This window comes from Dipteris shenzhenensis, chromosome 23 (assembly GCF_047967505.1).
Source record: "Dipteris shenzhenensis isolate YYH24624 ecotype China chromosome 23, Dip_SZ_1.0, whole genome shotgun sequence".
NCBI lineage: Eukaryota > Viridiplantae > Streptophyta > Polypodiopsida > Gleicheniales > Dipteridaceae > Dipteris > Dipteris shenzhenensis.
Window position 1 is genome coordinate 9887545 of NC_141618.1, and position 15712 is coordinate 9903256.

General features: G+C 44.2%; 1 protein-coding gene across 3 annotated transcripts in view; it reads left to right on the forward strand.

Moving 5' to 3' along the window:
* The window catches only part of LOC147886963 (uncharacterized), a 202797-nt gene extending 190111 nt beyond the window's left edge, over window positions 1–12686 (forward strand). For all 3 annotated transcript variants that reach the window (XM_087394892.1, XM_087394894.1, XM_087394895.1), the window contains one exon: window positions 12365–12686. In XM_087394892.1, the coding sequence (XP_087251018.1) occupies window positions 12365–12503 (139 nt within the window). In that variant the 3' untranslated portion in view covers window positions 12504–12686. The remainder of the gene's footprint in view (window positions 1–12364) is intronic.
* The last annotated feature ends 3026 nt before the right edge of the window (window positions 12687–15712 follow it).

A 15712-nucleotide genomic window follows, 5' to 3' on the forward strand; every position in this document is an offset into this window, starting at 1 on the left:
GCAGAATTCACCATATGCAGCAAAGTTTGCTTCAAAAGAGGCCAATATTCTAAGAAAAACTCAACTGTAAGACCATCCCATCCTGGAGATTTCCATCTACCACAGGATTTGATTGCATCTGACAATTCCCTTTCAGTAAAAGGTTCCTCTAATTCCAAAGCCTGAGTAGTGGAGATAATAGGAGAAATATGCTGTAAAAGCAAATTTCTTGCAAACAAAACCTGCTGTGAAGGAGGATCTACATAACCAAACTGCTGAGAGAAAGGATGTACACAAACAGAAGCAAGCTATGACCGTGATGTAGTCCATGAACCATCAGGCATAAGCACCCAGCAAATATTTGTGTTTAATCTCTTTTGATGCAAGCTTTTAAAAAATTGTTTGGAAGAACAACCTTTATCTATGAAAGCTCTTTGTCTTGCTCTGGTCTCCCATTTGGCAAGTTTTCTGTGATCATTGAGTTGGAGACAATGTTTAGCTTGGCATAGTGTTGTTTGCTCATGCAAGAACAAAGGACGAAATTGACTGAGTTCAGTGAGGTCTTGGCAAGTCAATTTAGCCTGAGCAACAGTTTCCCTCATAGTCTTCATGTAAGACTTGCCATAACCTCTAATTATAACTTGCATTTTGGAAACAAAAGAATCCCATGCATTATCAATATCAAAGTGGCTCTGAGAAGCCAGAGATTGATAGGCATTAGTAACCATTTCCTTGAAAGTAACATGCTGCAAATAACTATTGTTCACAATTAATTCTATCATCTGGCATATCATAAAAAGATAGCCTCAACCATAACGGTGCATGATGTGAATGCATAAAGGCATAGTCAACCCACATTTTGCATGTAAAATCATCATTTTGTTGCGGGGCTACGCTATACCAGCGATCCAGACGTGCCTGGTAAGAAGAAAGGGCATTATGTTGAAAAGTGTTTCTAGGTGACAAAGGCTGCAATTCCTTCCAAAGATCAACCAGATCAAGATGAATCAGTAATTGAGACCATGCATGCCTTTCAGAGGTTAACATATGAGTATTTCCTGATGTATTGTCACCCTGTTGCGGAGCATTATTGAAATCCCCACATATAAAGACATGATATCTCCATGGATATCGGTGCACAAATTGCACTTCTATCCTGAGAAGATTGAGGTGCATATACAGAAGCAAATTCAAACACCTCGCCTTGAACGATGCATTGAAGAATAATCCATCTGCCTTGATTGTCATTTAAAGCAATAACTGGCTGAAGTTCATGTTTAATCAGAATGACTACACCTGAGAAAGAGTGCTCCCCAGCATAAAAGATATCATAGCCGCAGTAATGACCTATCTTTCCTGCATGGACATGCACACTTTGACTTCATGTTCTAACATCCCCCCATGAAGGAAAGGTGAGAGAATAGAGGATAGAAGCCAAATCCTATGACGGTGAGAGAATAGAGGAGAGAAACCACATCTAATGATCATGATGACGTCACTCGGTGTTGTACACCCCTAGTAGCTCAGAGGCTCATGAAGCGTGGCTACTTGAACCAACGGATTCGGTCTAAGGAATGCACCAACATCGTGAAAACTCGGCCAGGCCTGATCGAGTGTACTTGCCACTATCTATGGAAGGACTCCTTCCAATATACACCACAACCAATGGAAGAACTCCATCCAATACACATCCCCCTGGCCTCATGACAATAAATCAGGTAAGAAGCCACACATAACTCAAGAAGTGAAATAACATCAATTTAGGAGGATATCCAAGGCTGAGTACCTTTATAGACTCAATGAAATCCAAACTCAATACATATCGTTTTAAGGGGACTACCCAGGGCAGAGGAACCCAAAATACATCAAGCTATAGCATAAATAAAAATCTCTTTGTGTAAGAGATGTCCTCCGCATAGTTGTTGCACGCAAGTGTACAAATTCTTCTTGATATATGGGAAGAATGCCCCCTAAAGATGCGATGAAGCCCATGGGAACAACTCGCGGAGCGATCACCGCATGACTCTGAACTTGTCAAAGTGACAGTCACCCAAAAGTCAATGTAGAGGCCTTAGATACCACGAGCAATCGGAAAGTCGATCAATGCAAAGTACCTCAAGCACCGATCAAATAAGCAATGCTGGGGTGGAGGCTCAAATTTGAGCACTTGTGCCGAAATGGGGCAAATTCCCAAGTAAATGGGCAAAATAGTGATAAATTTACATGAATTTGGAAGTCCCCAAATGATTTACATGCTAGGGGCTTCAATAGAGCTAAAGGGATACAGAAATCAGAAAAGCCCTAAGTTTTGCAAATTAGGGTTTAGCAGAAAATTAGGGTTTCAAGAATTTTGGGGCTTTCCAAGCAATGTGTTCCTTCAACAGTTAGGAACCCTCACATCATAGAAACCCCTGGAAATTTTAAAATCTGAGGTAGAAATTGGAGAAATAAAAAATTAGTGTGAGAAGCATCTTGCCCGTGTTTCTCCAAGAGCAAGTCTATGTCTTCATGAGTAAAGAAAACACGCCCATCAATCCATCTTCGTTTGCTGATGAAGATAATGAATCATATTTCGCTACTAGCTCACGAAGATACCCATGGGAAGTAGCCACCACAAACATCAATAGATGGCGAAATGCAGTCTTGATTTTGTCACACCTTGTAGATGGAATAACTTTGATACACTACAACTTTCTATCAAAAACCGAGTCGAAATTCCACTTGTAGATCAAGATATAAGTGCTGCACTGGTCGCAGGTCTCAAAATGGCAGGTAGAATGGCAAGCTGAGAAAAGGGAGCTCTACCATGGAGGGAGAGGGCTGCTTCCTTTCTGGGCCACCCTCATCCTCTAGGTGGAGCTAGGAAAGGGAAAGAGAAGGCTATAAAGAAGGGAAGAGATGAAGGAAGCAGGGAGGCTCTGATACCACATGAAGGGACACGTGGAGAGGGGAGCATCAACGAAATGGAAAGAGCATAATGAAAATGGATAGAAAGTACAAGTGCAAGGCAATGATAACCAAAATACTCACATGTAGATAAAGCTTGATGTTGATTGACATTAAAAGACTCAAGACAAGTACAACACATAGTGTGTGACACTAGACTCTAGAAAACACACAATGTATAGGGGATAAGTCCCATAGTGACATGTAGCACTCTAGGATATAAAGTAGAATGGTGTCTACTAAAATACACTAGAAACACCACCTAGAGACCTAGTACACTCCAAATAACTCACACTTTTTCTAACACCACCTCTGTCCAGATCCCAATCATCCACATAAAATCTATCAATCTGTGCATAGATAGGCATATGTAACCTCTTGTTCGACCAAGAAAAGAAGAGTGACTATGGCTAAGTGTGGAAAGCATCATCATGCCAAGCATCTCTGCCACTGTACTAAAAAAGGAAGGCATCCCAAGCTGCTCTCTCTAGGGAATAAATACCACCTTCCCTACCTCCTCTTTTGTTCGTGGGCATTTCAACCATGTTGAAATCACCTCCAATGATCCAAGACTCTGCAAAGCATGACCAAGAAAGCAGATCCTTCCAAAAAATAACACGGTCCCCTCTAGAATTGGGTGCATAAAGGTTTAAGAGACCAACCTTATGCCTGTCAATCAAAAGTATAATGAGCTCTGGAAGGGACTATGATCTCGTGTCCAATCACCAAGGGGAGCATCGAAGAAGAAACATAAATGTAAGTACCTCCCCTAGTGCCCAAGGCAGTTGACTAAAAAGTATGGCCTGAGTGATGAATGGCATTGGTGCCATTCTCCAAATAATCATAAAGTTGTTGTTGACAATGGCACTAGAACCATTCTATAGGCATCATGTGTTAGGTTCCTATACATATTAATTGGGAAGATTCTAATGTGATAACTTTGACATCTAGAGAAAACACTATATTGGAGAATTTGGGAATCTCCCAAGTCCCACTTTCAAGTAAAGGGTTAAGATTTGACCATGTGGCCAAAACTTGAACCCTTTTTTAAAAGTGGGACTTGGGAGGATTCCCTAATATGGTGTTTAGGATGGATTCCACTTTCAAGTAATAGGTTTATATTTGACCATGTGGCCAAATCTTAACCATATTGGGAAGTCCCAAATTACTTGAAAAGTCTCAAATTCCCTAATATAGTGTTAGAATGGAACTTGTGCCATTATTGGCAATCCATGTAACGAATGGCACTAGTGTCATTCTCCACAAGGTCATGTAGGATGGCACCACTGCCAATCTCCACAAGCTCTCATGGAGTATGGCGATGATGCCATTCTCTACAAACTCCCATTGAGATTGGCATTAGTTCTCAGATGAATTTGAGGAGAATGGAACTAGTGCCATTCTACAAAACATTTTAGAGAATGGCATCAGTGCCATTCATCACATGGAGAATGGAGAATGGCATTGGTGCCATCCTCCACAGTCCATGTTATGAATGTCACTGGTGCCATTCTCCAAAGAATCATATGGTGTTGTGGGCAATGGTACTAGTGCCATTGACCAAATAATCATATGATGTGGTTGAGAATGACATCAATGCCATTCATCACATGGAGGATAGAGAATAGCACTGGTGACATTCAACATGTCCTTTTATGAAGCCAAGGGGGGATGTACTATGGGAGCCATATGTATTGGCTTTGATAGGTCTATTTGTTTATCAGGCGTGGCCAAGTTCCAGGATGTTGGTGTATTCCTGGACCTATGAGCTGGTCATGTAGCCATGCTATAACGTGAGCCTCTAAGCATGTTGAGTCTCAAGCCATGAGAGTGCTTGGATCAACCTCTGAACATGCTCATGCAGAGTTTGATGACCGTCATTGTCATGTTCTATTCTTGGTTCCATTCTAGTAGTCTCTCACCTTGCCTTCATGGGGGGGTGTTGGATATGAAGCCAAAATGAGTCAAAAATGAGTGTACTAGGTGTCTAGGGGGTGTTTTATAGTCTAGTGAGTCCTAGATATGCCACGTGTCATATTGGGAGTTATCCCATATACACTATGGCTTTCTAGAGTCTAGTGTCACACTATATAGTGTTGTACTTGTCTTGAGTCATTCACATCAGTCAACATCAAGCTTTATATCATGTGAGTATTTTGGTTATCATTGCCTAGCACTTGTTCTTTCATTTGCTTTCCATTTTGCCTTTCCATTATGCTTTCCATATTTCCATTCAGTTCCTAGTTAGCTTGGCATTCTCCTACCTCCATGTCTCTTTACCTTTTTGGAGGGCACCGTGTGGAGACTAGAATTCTCGTAGAGGTGGATCAGAGGGGTCTCAAGCCTTTATATAGGGAGTTCCAACTAGGTGATCATTGGGGGCCACACGAGTGAGGCCTTTTCTCTTTCTTGCTTGGTTCAGCAAGGTCGCCTCCTCACTCCCTTCCTCTTTCTTTTCATAGTGGAGACGCTGGGCTATATTCTATGCTCTTAGGTGATTGGCCTCACAGGGATGAGGTTGCAGATCCTACAGGAGGAGGAGCTGCTAGACTCAGATTTTGCAAACGATACAACCTTGTAAGTGGAGGGATGAGCAGCGAGCCTTGAGGCAGTCAGGGGGGCCTTAGCTATCTATTGTGGGGCCTCCAAGGCCCACATCAACTGGACCAAATCTATTGGTTTTCTTAATGGGCATAGAGGAAGTCTAGGAGGTTTGAGACTTGGGGGTTAACAGCAAGATACCTTGGCTGCCAAGTGGGCATAGATATCTTAGCAAAGCAAGAGATTGTCCCAATTCTAGAGGACGCTCGGTGTAAGCTCTTGTATTGGAGCTCGATCAAACTCTCCTTAGCAGGCAGAGCACTGGTAGTCAACCAGGCCCTTCTTGCCATGGCTTGGTATATAGCCTTCTGCTGGTGGTTCCCTCAAGGATGCATGGGATAGTTGAGATGGTCGATGTGCAACTTCCTTTGGGCAGGATCGGATGGCACGCGGAATACTAGAGCCCGAGTGGCGTGGCAGACAGTGATCATGCCACAGACACGTGGGGGTTTGGGCATCATTGATCCAAAGATGTAGAGTAGAGCCCTCTTGGGCAAGCTGGTAGTATGTGGTCTCACCCTAGGTGCGGAGCCCTGGAAGCTCCTCCTCTAGCGGGGGGGGCTCCTTGGAAGCACTCCTCGCACAGGTGGACAGTGGTAGCAGTCCCACAGGTGAATTTTTTTAGTGGCCCCCTCACATAGGGAAGGGCTCCCCCCTTATGAGGAACCTTTTCAGGATCTGGCAGCAGCAGCTGACTGAGGGGCTCATTCGGGCCAGCCCTTTCTACAAGGAGGAATTTGAGAGGCAGCCCATCTTATGGCACGCTAAGGTTCGAGACTCGAGTGGGCATATGCTAGGCCAGTGGATGCATATTGAATGGGCACAATGGGACAGTGGCCCGCCGAGATGTCCCTAGGGTCGTAGAGAGAGATAGGCTCTTTCACATTTGAGGGGGGGCAGGTACGCAGATAGCAGAGTTTGACACAATGATCCCTGCCTTCCTGGTGGGAAGGGCTACGCAATCCCTAGACCCCTCACTACTAGTCTCGGCAATTCTCACGGACGGGGCTGCCTGTCAGGGTTTGTTTTTTCCAGGAGTCCTTGGTATCGTTTGGCTGCTGCAGGTTTTACAAGATAAATCCTGGAGGACTGTTGTAGGCTGAGACAGAGAGGGATGGTTTGGATGAGGTGGCCCTGGATGATTTGGAGTGGCAGCGGAACATGATATTGGATCGCTTAGGCAAGAGTTGGCACATTGATCCGGACATAGTCTTGTCATCTTCGTAGGGAGCAGTTTGGTGCTTGTGGCTTTGGGATGGTCGGCCCCCCCATGATATTTAATGGGACCCGGGAGAGTGGTTCTAGTCAGCTCAAGTAGGATAGTAGGATAGGGTATAGGAGGTGCCCTTTTTCTTGTACATGACTCGTTTTGGCCGTCCCTTCAATGGAGGTAGTCACTTGGACACCCTCGAGGGAGCGCCATTGGGTTGAGCAGGAGGTTCCTCGGGGAGGTCCTCTCCCATTTCTGGCCTTGTCTTTGGACTAGCACGAGACCACGAAAGATGTCCTATTTCTTCTGGCTGCTAGCTCATGGGGGATTGCCTATTGGCCCCTAGCTAGAGCAGATTTGGGTAGACAGCAGATGCTTTTGCTGCACAAAGGGAGTTCTAGAGACAATCCCCCATTACCTATGGGGATGTCTTGCAACAGAGGATCTAGCTAGCAGCCTTTTGGATTGTGGCTCACACGCATTGGATTCAGTGGGACTTCACTTAATAGATGGCTGCATGGCTCATGGAGGGAGGGCACACCTTCTCAATTGACCCAATCTCACCATCATATAGGGTCTATGGCCAATAGGTCTTTTGGATAGAGATATACGACACATCACCGCCTTCCCGTGTACGACCGTCGCCCTTACCTGAGGACAGTGTTTGAGAGACGATATCCAGCATTACTTCCTGGAACATTTAGGTCACATGATGCAGTCAGGTGATGAGAGGGCAGCAGATCATTCCGACGTGTACCTTCGTTGCCACCTAGTAGGACATCATCTTTACCTTCCGTGCCATTTGGGAGCATTGTACTCCAAGATCGAGAGCAACCGTTAAAAAACAGGAGCGTTTCTGCAAGGCTTGGCCTGCAAGCGTCTTCTACACCCTTTTTGCGGGAGATATCCACTGGACGTATATACCACCACCCTGGCTGTTAGCCCCTGTTCAGGAGATTCCCTAGGCAGTGAGCAGGTTGTTTAGAAAACAGGCTGGTTCCCTTCTAACAACCAGTTGTTTTTCTTTGTATTTACCTTCCTTTGTTCCCTTTAGAAGCTGAGTTGTATGGTGTTTTTCAAACTTTAACAGAAGTTTGCTTTTTCTCAGGGGAAAAATAAACTTCAGCCTATGTGCTTGATGGTGTAGGGAAAGGAGTGTTGTGCAGTGATGTGGAGTTAGTTTGGTTGCTCACCTACGTGCTCTAAGAGAGTGGCTAGATAAGCACCAACTAGGGGAACCATCTCTTCCCAAGCCTCTGAAGCAGGATGTTGCTGCTCCTACTCGAGCTCCCCGAGCTAGCCTCCAACCCCCCCGCCATCACCCCACATCCTTCTCTACTCCCCCACCCCCCTCTTCTCTACACCCTCCTGCTATTGCTCTTGGTATTTCATTTCCATTTCATTATGTCTCTCTTTGAGTATTATTCTCTCTCTCCCTAGCCTACCCTCTCTCTCTCTCCCTCTCCACCATGCACCTTCATGTGGTATCAGAGCCTCCTTTTCTACCTTTTCCTTGTCCATGCTCAATCTAGAGGATGAAGGAAGCCTGCAAATGGAAGCCATCCTCTCCTCCATGATGGAGCTCCCTTCCACTCCTTTCTCCCCATCTTGTTCTCTTCTCCTACCTTAGCCTCACCTTCGGAAGCTATGGAGCTTGGTTTGCTGCCCTCGTGAAAAGGAGCAACTCGGTCACCCTTCTTGTGGGCATTAGTGGGTGTCTTCGTAAAGGAAAAAGATAGCTCGTTTTTTGCTAAAAAACAGTCCGTTTTTTGCTCAAAAATAGCTCGTTTTTTTCGTTTTGGGGGCGTTTTTGTGAAGGAAATAGTTGCTTACTATTGTGGAGATGTTTCTACTACTGGCTGTCCTAAAAACAACCTCATTTGGAGCCCGTTTTTTAAGAAACGACCTACTTGAAGAGAGTTGCTGCTACATCGACCATTGGCGTCATTATGCGTGCCATTGTTGCTCATTGTCTCTTCTCCTCCACATGAGTTGAGCTATCCTCATTTTGCCCACAAATTGTTGCTCCATCTCCCACTTGATGACATCTATATCCTCTGCCTCTTTTGCCTTCAGTTCCAGCTCTCAGTTTCATCTCTTTTCCCGCTCCTAAAGTGCTGAAGACTGAAGTTGCCATTTTCCGAGATACACAATGAGTTCTCTCTCTTCGAACTCATTGCTTGTGGAGAAGTTCAAGGGGGAAGGATTCCCTACTTGGCAAACTAAGGTTCAGTTGCTCCTCATGAAAGAAAATGTATGGGATGCTATTGAGGATGACGCTCCCACAACGGACCCTCAACAATTCAAGACATGGAAGCAACACAACTCAAAAGCTATTGCTATCACCAGACTTTTCCTCGATGATACTTTGATTCATCACATCGACTTCAAATCAACAGCCAAGGTAATATGGGCGCGTCTTGAGAATCTTTTTGGTAACAAAGTCACAAACTCCAAGGTTTTCTTGAAGTTGCAATTTTATAAATTAAAAATGGATGATAGTGATACCTTGAGTGCACATTCAGCAAAAATGTAATCTCTTGTGCAACAACTTTCCAGCCTGAAGTGTAGAGGACAAAATGGTTGTCCTCATGAAGAGTATGGAAGGAGTCACTCGTTTTGAGCATACTCTTGAAATACTTAGACTTGCCACAACTATCTTTGATGATATGGTGCCTCTTCTTCTTGAAAAAGATCGCCCGGCGGAACAAAGAATCTCTGATCTCTTCTTCAGATACTAATGAGGCTCTTGCCTCCACCAGCATATAGAAACCGAAGCCTACACCATCACATGGAAAGACAAAGCCATTCAAGCCTCTCAAGTGCACCTTTTGTAACAAGCTTGGTCATACGGAGGACAGATGCTACCAAAAGCTTGCCAAATAGCAAACTAAGGAACATGCCAGTTGGGTTGCAGCCGCCATGAGTGACGATGAAGTTGACGATCCTTTGACACAAGTTCATGCTCTTACTGCTGAAATCCGACAGTCTCCCTTCCCACCAGAGGACGATGGAGAAGATGATTTGTATATTTTCTAAGCATGTTCTATTTGGGTACTCTGCCCTAGGATGTTTCCCAAAAATGAATGCAATAAATCATGTGTGTTGAGTCAATAAAGGTCCTCTGCCTTGGATAGTCCTCCTAAAATGATGTATTACTTTTATATTTATGGTGTATGGCTCCATGTCCCTACTTAGTCCTTGGAGCCAGGAGGGGGATGTAGTGTGGGAACCATATATTGGCTTTGATAGGTCTATTTATTAGGCCTGGCATGGAGTTCCAAGATGTTGGTGCATTGGTCTCCTAGACCTCTGAGTTGGTCATACATCCATGCATGATGAGCCTCTGAGCCATGTTAGGTGAGCCTCTAAATCTATACCATGCTCACTAGCCTCTGAGCCATGCTCACTTGCCTTTGAGTTAGCATGGGAGCCATGTCTAGTTCTAGATCGTCATTGCATAGTTCGATGACCGTCATTGTCATGTTCTTAATTCCATTCCAGTAGTCACTCACCTTTCCTCCATGGGGGGTGTTAGGAAATGGAGTCAAGATGAGTCAGTTTGGTGTGTTCTAGTGTGAGTTCTAGTCTAGTGTGTCCTATGGATGCCACGTGTCACATTGGGAGCTATCCCGTATGCATTGGTGTTCATATGTGTGTGTGCGCTCTATATAAGAGCTGTACTTGTCTAGTGTCAAATCAATCAAGTATCAAGCCTACAAGCTCTTTGGTCTACATGTGAGTACTTTCATTTTGTGCATTGCTCTTGCTATTTCATTTCCATTTCATTATGTCTCTCTTTGAGTATTATTCTCTCTCTCCCTAGCCTACCCTCTCTCTCTCTCTCCCTCTCCACCATGCACCTTCACTTTGGTCTAGCTAGAGGGGTTCTCATGGTAGCTCCCGAAACTCACACAATTGTTTGGTTCTTCTTTTTGCAAAAGACAAATAGCAAGTGAAGATAGCAAGTGAAGACAGCAATTCAATCCCTTCAGGATAGAGCACTATTGGGTATTGTTGGCCTCATGCCCACGAGAGCCAGGTTCGTGATTGGATTCAGGTAAGCTTGGCATTGGAGGGTGACCACATTCGAGATGTCACCATCTATAGGAGGGGAGTCTTTCTTCTCTAGTTGAGTTCCCCCAACATAGCCCATGCTTTTGTGGGCTAGAGTCCCATCTTCCTCGGCCTACACCTAGTATTCTAATATTCCTTGGTACCATGGGTTCATAATTGATGACATGGACTTGATGCATCATGTGCCACGCTTCCCAAATTATGTTCTGCTCTCGAAGTAGTATGGGTCTATCCTTCCCTCCATTAGGGGTTCTTCGGCACAGTGTTAGAGTCCCCACTGACCACAACACCCTTGGTAGTGTTAGATTGTGGGGTCCTCGACTCAGTGTGATTGTCGGAGGAGATCTTCCTTGAGACACTAGTAGACGGGGGAGAGTTTTGACAAAAAGTTAAGGCTTCTAGTCTCCCCAGCTAGTGCCTCCGCTGCTGCAGGCAGATGAGCCACTTGGCATGCGCTTGTCTTGAGGGGCAAGGTCGGGCACCCCCTTCTTCTCAGTCCCGCAAGGATCAGCAGAGTGAGTTTCAGACAGACATAGCACGCCCAGGCAGTAGCAAGAGCCCAAACACCCTAGGTGGAGCCTTTCGAGCTGGCTTGGATAGGGTGGAGAGCTATCCTCATCACCATCTAGCAAGATATCCTTTACACCTCGTGCACCATCTAGGAACGCAAGGCTCCCAAGGATCAAGGGGGACCCTCGAAAGGTAGGAGTGTTTTTGCAAGGCTTGGCGTGCAAGTATCTTTTACGTCTTACTGAGTGAGGTGTTCACTGGATGTATAGACCTCCACCGTGAGCTAGGAAATTTTGTGTGTCAATGCCTCACCATTGTCTCCTTGCAACACTCCAGGGTTCTCCTAGGTAATCCTACAATGGTTGGGTCCTGACAGCATCCTGGTGGACATCTACCATTGTATTCATTTTGCCAAAAAATAAAAAACTAGTGAAATGAATTCACAAGTTCAAATGTATACGTGCATTGATAAACCCAGCACCGCCCCTTCTCTCTCTCTCTCTCTCTCTCTCTCTCTCTCTCTTTCCTTCCCTCTCTCCCTCTCTCTAGTCCCTCTTTGACACTCAGAGACGTATTGGCGCTCTTTTTTTAATGTTTACTTATGAGAAGGCCCATGAGGCCTTCTGAAGACGTTAATACAACTTTCTTTCTTTCTTTCTTTCTCTTCCCCCCTCCCTCTCATCCCTCCCTTGTGTATTTGATGTAAAGAAAAATTCCCAGCATGCTGATTTTATTTTCTTAACATACAATAACACACAAACTTTTCCCTGCTGTTTGGTTTTCCTTGTTGAGTGACATCAGATGTTTTGTACGTATCGTGCATCCTTATGCGTTTTCTATGTGGTAACATAGGCTGTTTTACATGCCTGTTGTCGTAGTGGTCTCTTCTTGTAAATTCTCAAACACGTTTCCAAATGAAACTACTCATGAATTTGAAATATTAAGATACACCCTTTCTCTAGAGGCTGCAGTTATTTAGTCGACAGGGGTGGTCTAACTGTTTCTCTGCTAAGATATTGTGCCAACGTTCCTGTCATCCAGGTTTGTGACTCAATACTCTTGGGGAGCCTACCTACGGAAAAGGCAGCTTGTTAATGATCATAAATACCCCTTTAAAGGATATGCTGGACTTCCTTACGATTGGTACCTTGCTCCCACCAATGGTCACATGGAAATTTGACAAGGAAAGTTTAGAGTTCATGTAGTGTCCTTCAAGGATTCTTAATTTCTGTTTCTTAGGTATTAAAAACTCAAAACATTAATGGCATCAAACTTTTTGTTTGGTTCCAGATTAGCTAGAGCTCTAAAAGCATATTTTAGAATTTATGAAGCTACTCGAATGCTACAAGTAATTGTTGTCTCTATTATATTTGTTCAGTTTTTGATTGCTTGAAAGTTTGGTTGCCTCAATAGTTGACAATAATTTACAATTTATGTGTGTTCTTCTCGCCCCGCCCCCCCCCCGTGTGTGTGTGTGTGTGTGTGTGTGTGTGTATGTGCACGCGCAGGTGTTCGGAGAGGAGAGGACCTGCAGCCCTTGCTCCAGCCCTCCCATCAGCTCCTTAGCCTCCTCAGACAAGCCCGTCTGCCTCAGCTACCAATTGCTCCAAATCAGTGACCCAAAACAGCTGTCTGGCATCATAATTCCTTGCCATACTGGCCTGCCATAGCTCCGTACAATTCCGTACAGGTGTACAGACCTGTAAGGACATTTCCACCCTGTTCAGGCTGCTGCTGCCAGCTCGTTTCCTGCTCCTGGGTTGCTGTTGTACCGGGTTTGCTTACGGGCTGCTTCTAAACGCTGGTTCTAAGGGTTCTCTCTTCCTCCTTTCTCTCCTTTTTGGTTCCTGGGTCTTGTGTACTCTTTCCATCGCCAAAACTTCTCTTTTTTCTCAGATTTCTAGTTCATCTTGGATCTTTTTCTAGTGTTTTTTCTTTTCCTTCTCTAGAACTTGTCTTTTCTTCTCTCTAAATCCCTAAATATCTCTTTCCTCTTCTTCTCCTTGCAAATACACTATTTCCTTCTTCTTTGTAGGCTGTTTTTTCTCTAGAACTTGTCTTTTCTTCTCTCTTAATCCCTAAATATCTCTTTCCTCTTCTTCTCCTTGCAAATACACTATTTCCTTCTTTGTAGGCTGTTTTTCGGGACTGTTTTTTCTCTTTTATCACTTTACAGACGTACCCTCTTTTTGGGTTCCATCTTCTTCAGAAGACATGGCTGAATACTCTTATGAAAAAACTTTTCAAAAGGATCAATCGGCTGAATGCAAAAAGCAAAAGCAAGTTGAGGGTCGGTATGACCCCGTGCATGATTCTGTTGAAAGCACAAATGGTGTATGATGTCATGCACGAAGGATTTGCAGACACAAGGAAAGAATGGAAAGACTCTGCAAATTCCATCGGCTGGTCTCATGGTTGAAGTGGATGAACTTGTGGATCCAGTCAGAGAATATGCCAAAAATGCAGTCATTTTATTTTTCCCGAGTCGGATGCCACCTGCTGCAGAGGAAGGCAACTGGTTGACCTGAACACTGGCTGGCTCATTTGTTCGTAAGGTACACTATGCAGCCAGAGGCTTTTTTGAGGTCATTATGGTAGATGAGGTTCACAGGCAAATGCTTTTGGAACATTCGCCACTCTTTTTTGGGCAGCAAATGGTACACGTTTTGCCATGGTCCCCACAAGGGATTATCAGGCTCTGATTTGACATCGATGTCTGGTCTGGGTTAAAGTTGTAGACTTCCCGCAATGCATGGCTTGACTCTTGCCTAAAATTGCAGCAACTTTAGACAAAGTGGTTTGCCCACCGCGGCCTAACGGCAACTCTAATCGATTTTGCATTCTTTGGGATATTGATAATCCCACACCGGAGTCTTATTCAGTCACGGTGAACAATGTTGACATGGGAAGTGCATTTTATAAATTGAAATGGGGATTGTTTGCATGGGCTTGTTTTGAATGTAAAAAATTTGGGCACATGGCTTCGCAGTGTCCAATGAGTCAGCATAAAATGCCTCCTGCTACTTTGCTTGCTCAGATGCCCAATAAGGATGCTCCTGCCTCTATTGGGAATAAAAATAAAGATAATAGACAGCTTTTTGTGAATCAGGATAAAAGCAAAGCCTTAGTTGTTTTAAATGGGAAAGCTTCTTCCCCTTCACGTCCTGCTATACAACTTCAGCAAAAGGACCCAAAACTCCAATTGATGGATGGCAAAGTCTAAGAAAAGTTATTTATGTAGCTTCCTCCACCCCCTTGCACTTGGAATGGTGCATCTTTTGGTGGAAATTCTCCGGAGGTCAACTCAGAAATTGGAATCACGTGGGCTGCAGTGACAGCTAGCAGAATCCTTTTCCTTGAAGAAGAGGTTGCTGCATTGCTGTCCAATCCTCATGCGGATGTTTCTTCTCAGGGAGGAGGTCCTAACCCTGAGGTAGAAATGCCGGGTTGACATCCTGAAGGTTGCTGTTGTACATAACTGTTTTTTTCTATAAATATCTGTAAATATGCTTGCTCATATCAAATGCCTTACCTTAAATGTTCAGGGGATGTGCAACAGTAGGAAATGAAAATCTGTGTGGCTGTATATCAATCGATTTCAGCTTGATTTGACATCTTGGCTATCATCTAGGTTGGGGGCTCACTCGTTCTCAACAAACTGATTGGGTGCTCACAAAGCTGACGAAAAAACTTGAATATTAGAAGCTTGCCACCTGGCCATTACATGTTCGTTTGTGAATAACACAATCCATTTTGATAGCATACATACAATTCTATCTGCCCCTCATTATGTTTACGAAGGCAAATCTCGCTTCCTTTATGTTTGCTATCATGGAGATTTTCTGGCATTCAAAAAATGGCAAGAAAAGTCTCAGATTACTCTCTATGCATCGTCTCTGTTCTCCAAAGATGCACGGGGGTTTGAACATACTCAATATTCAAGTGCATATACTTGCTCATAGGGGAAAAATGATGTTCCAGTTTATGCAAGGGGATCATCCTTAGGCTTTCATGATCCACTCTGTTTTGTTGCATATTGATACTTCTGCTTTTGAGCATTGGTAGCCTACACAGTGGGATTTTCTACTTGGCTCTATTCAAGGCAAGATCAAAGGCTGCCCTTTTGTCTCTCGTTTGCTTCTTGATTGGAAGCATATTTTATCCCACTAGGAATGGAATGGCATGGATTCTTTGTTGGAAAATTCCTTGAGGGCTGAGAATATTTATTGGTCCAAAGTATTCCACCCTCCTTTAGCTATACAAGAACCCATGCATTCTTATTTTATATCTTTCAAAGGTATTGCTTCTGTGGCGGATGTACTTTAAGATGATGGCACTCTTTATCTTTTTCTGCGACTACTAGCAAGTATGGTTTAGGAGCTCATTATC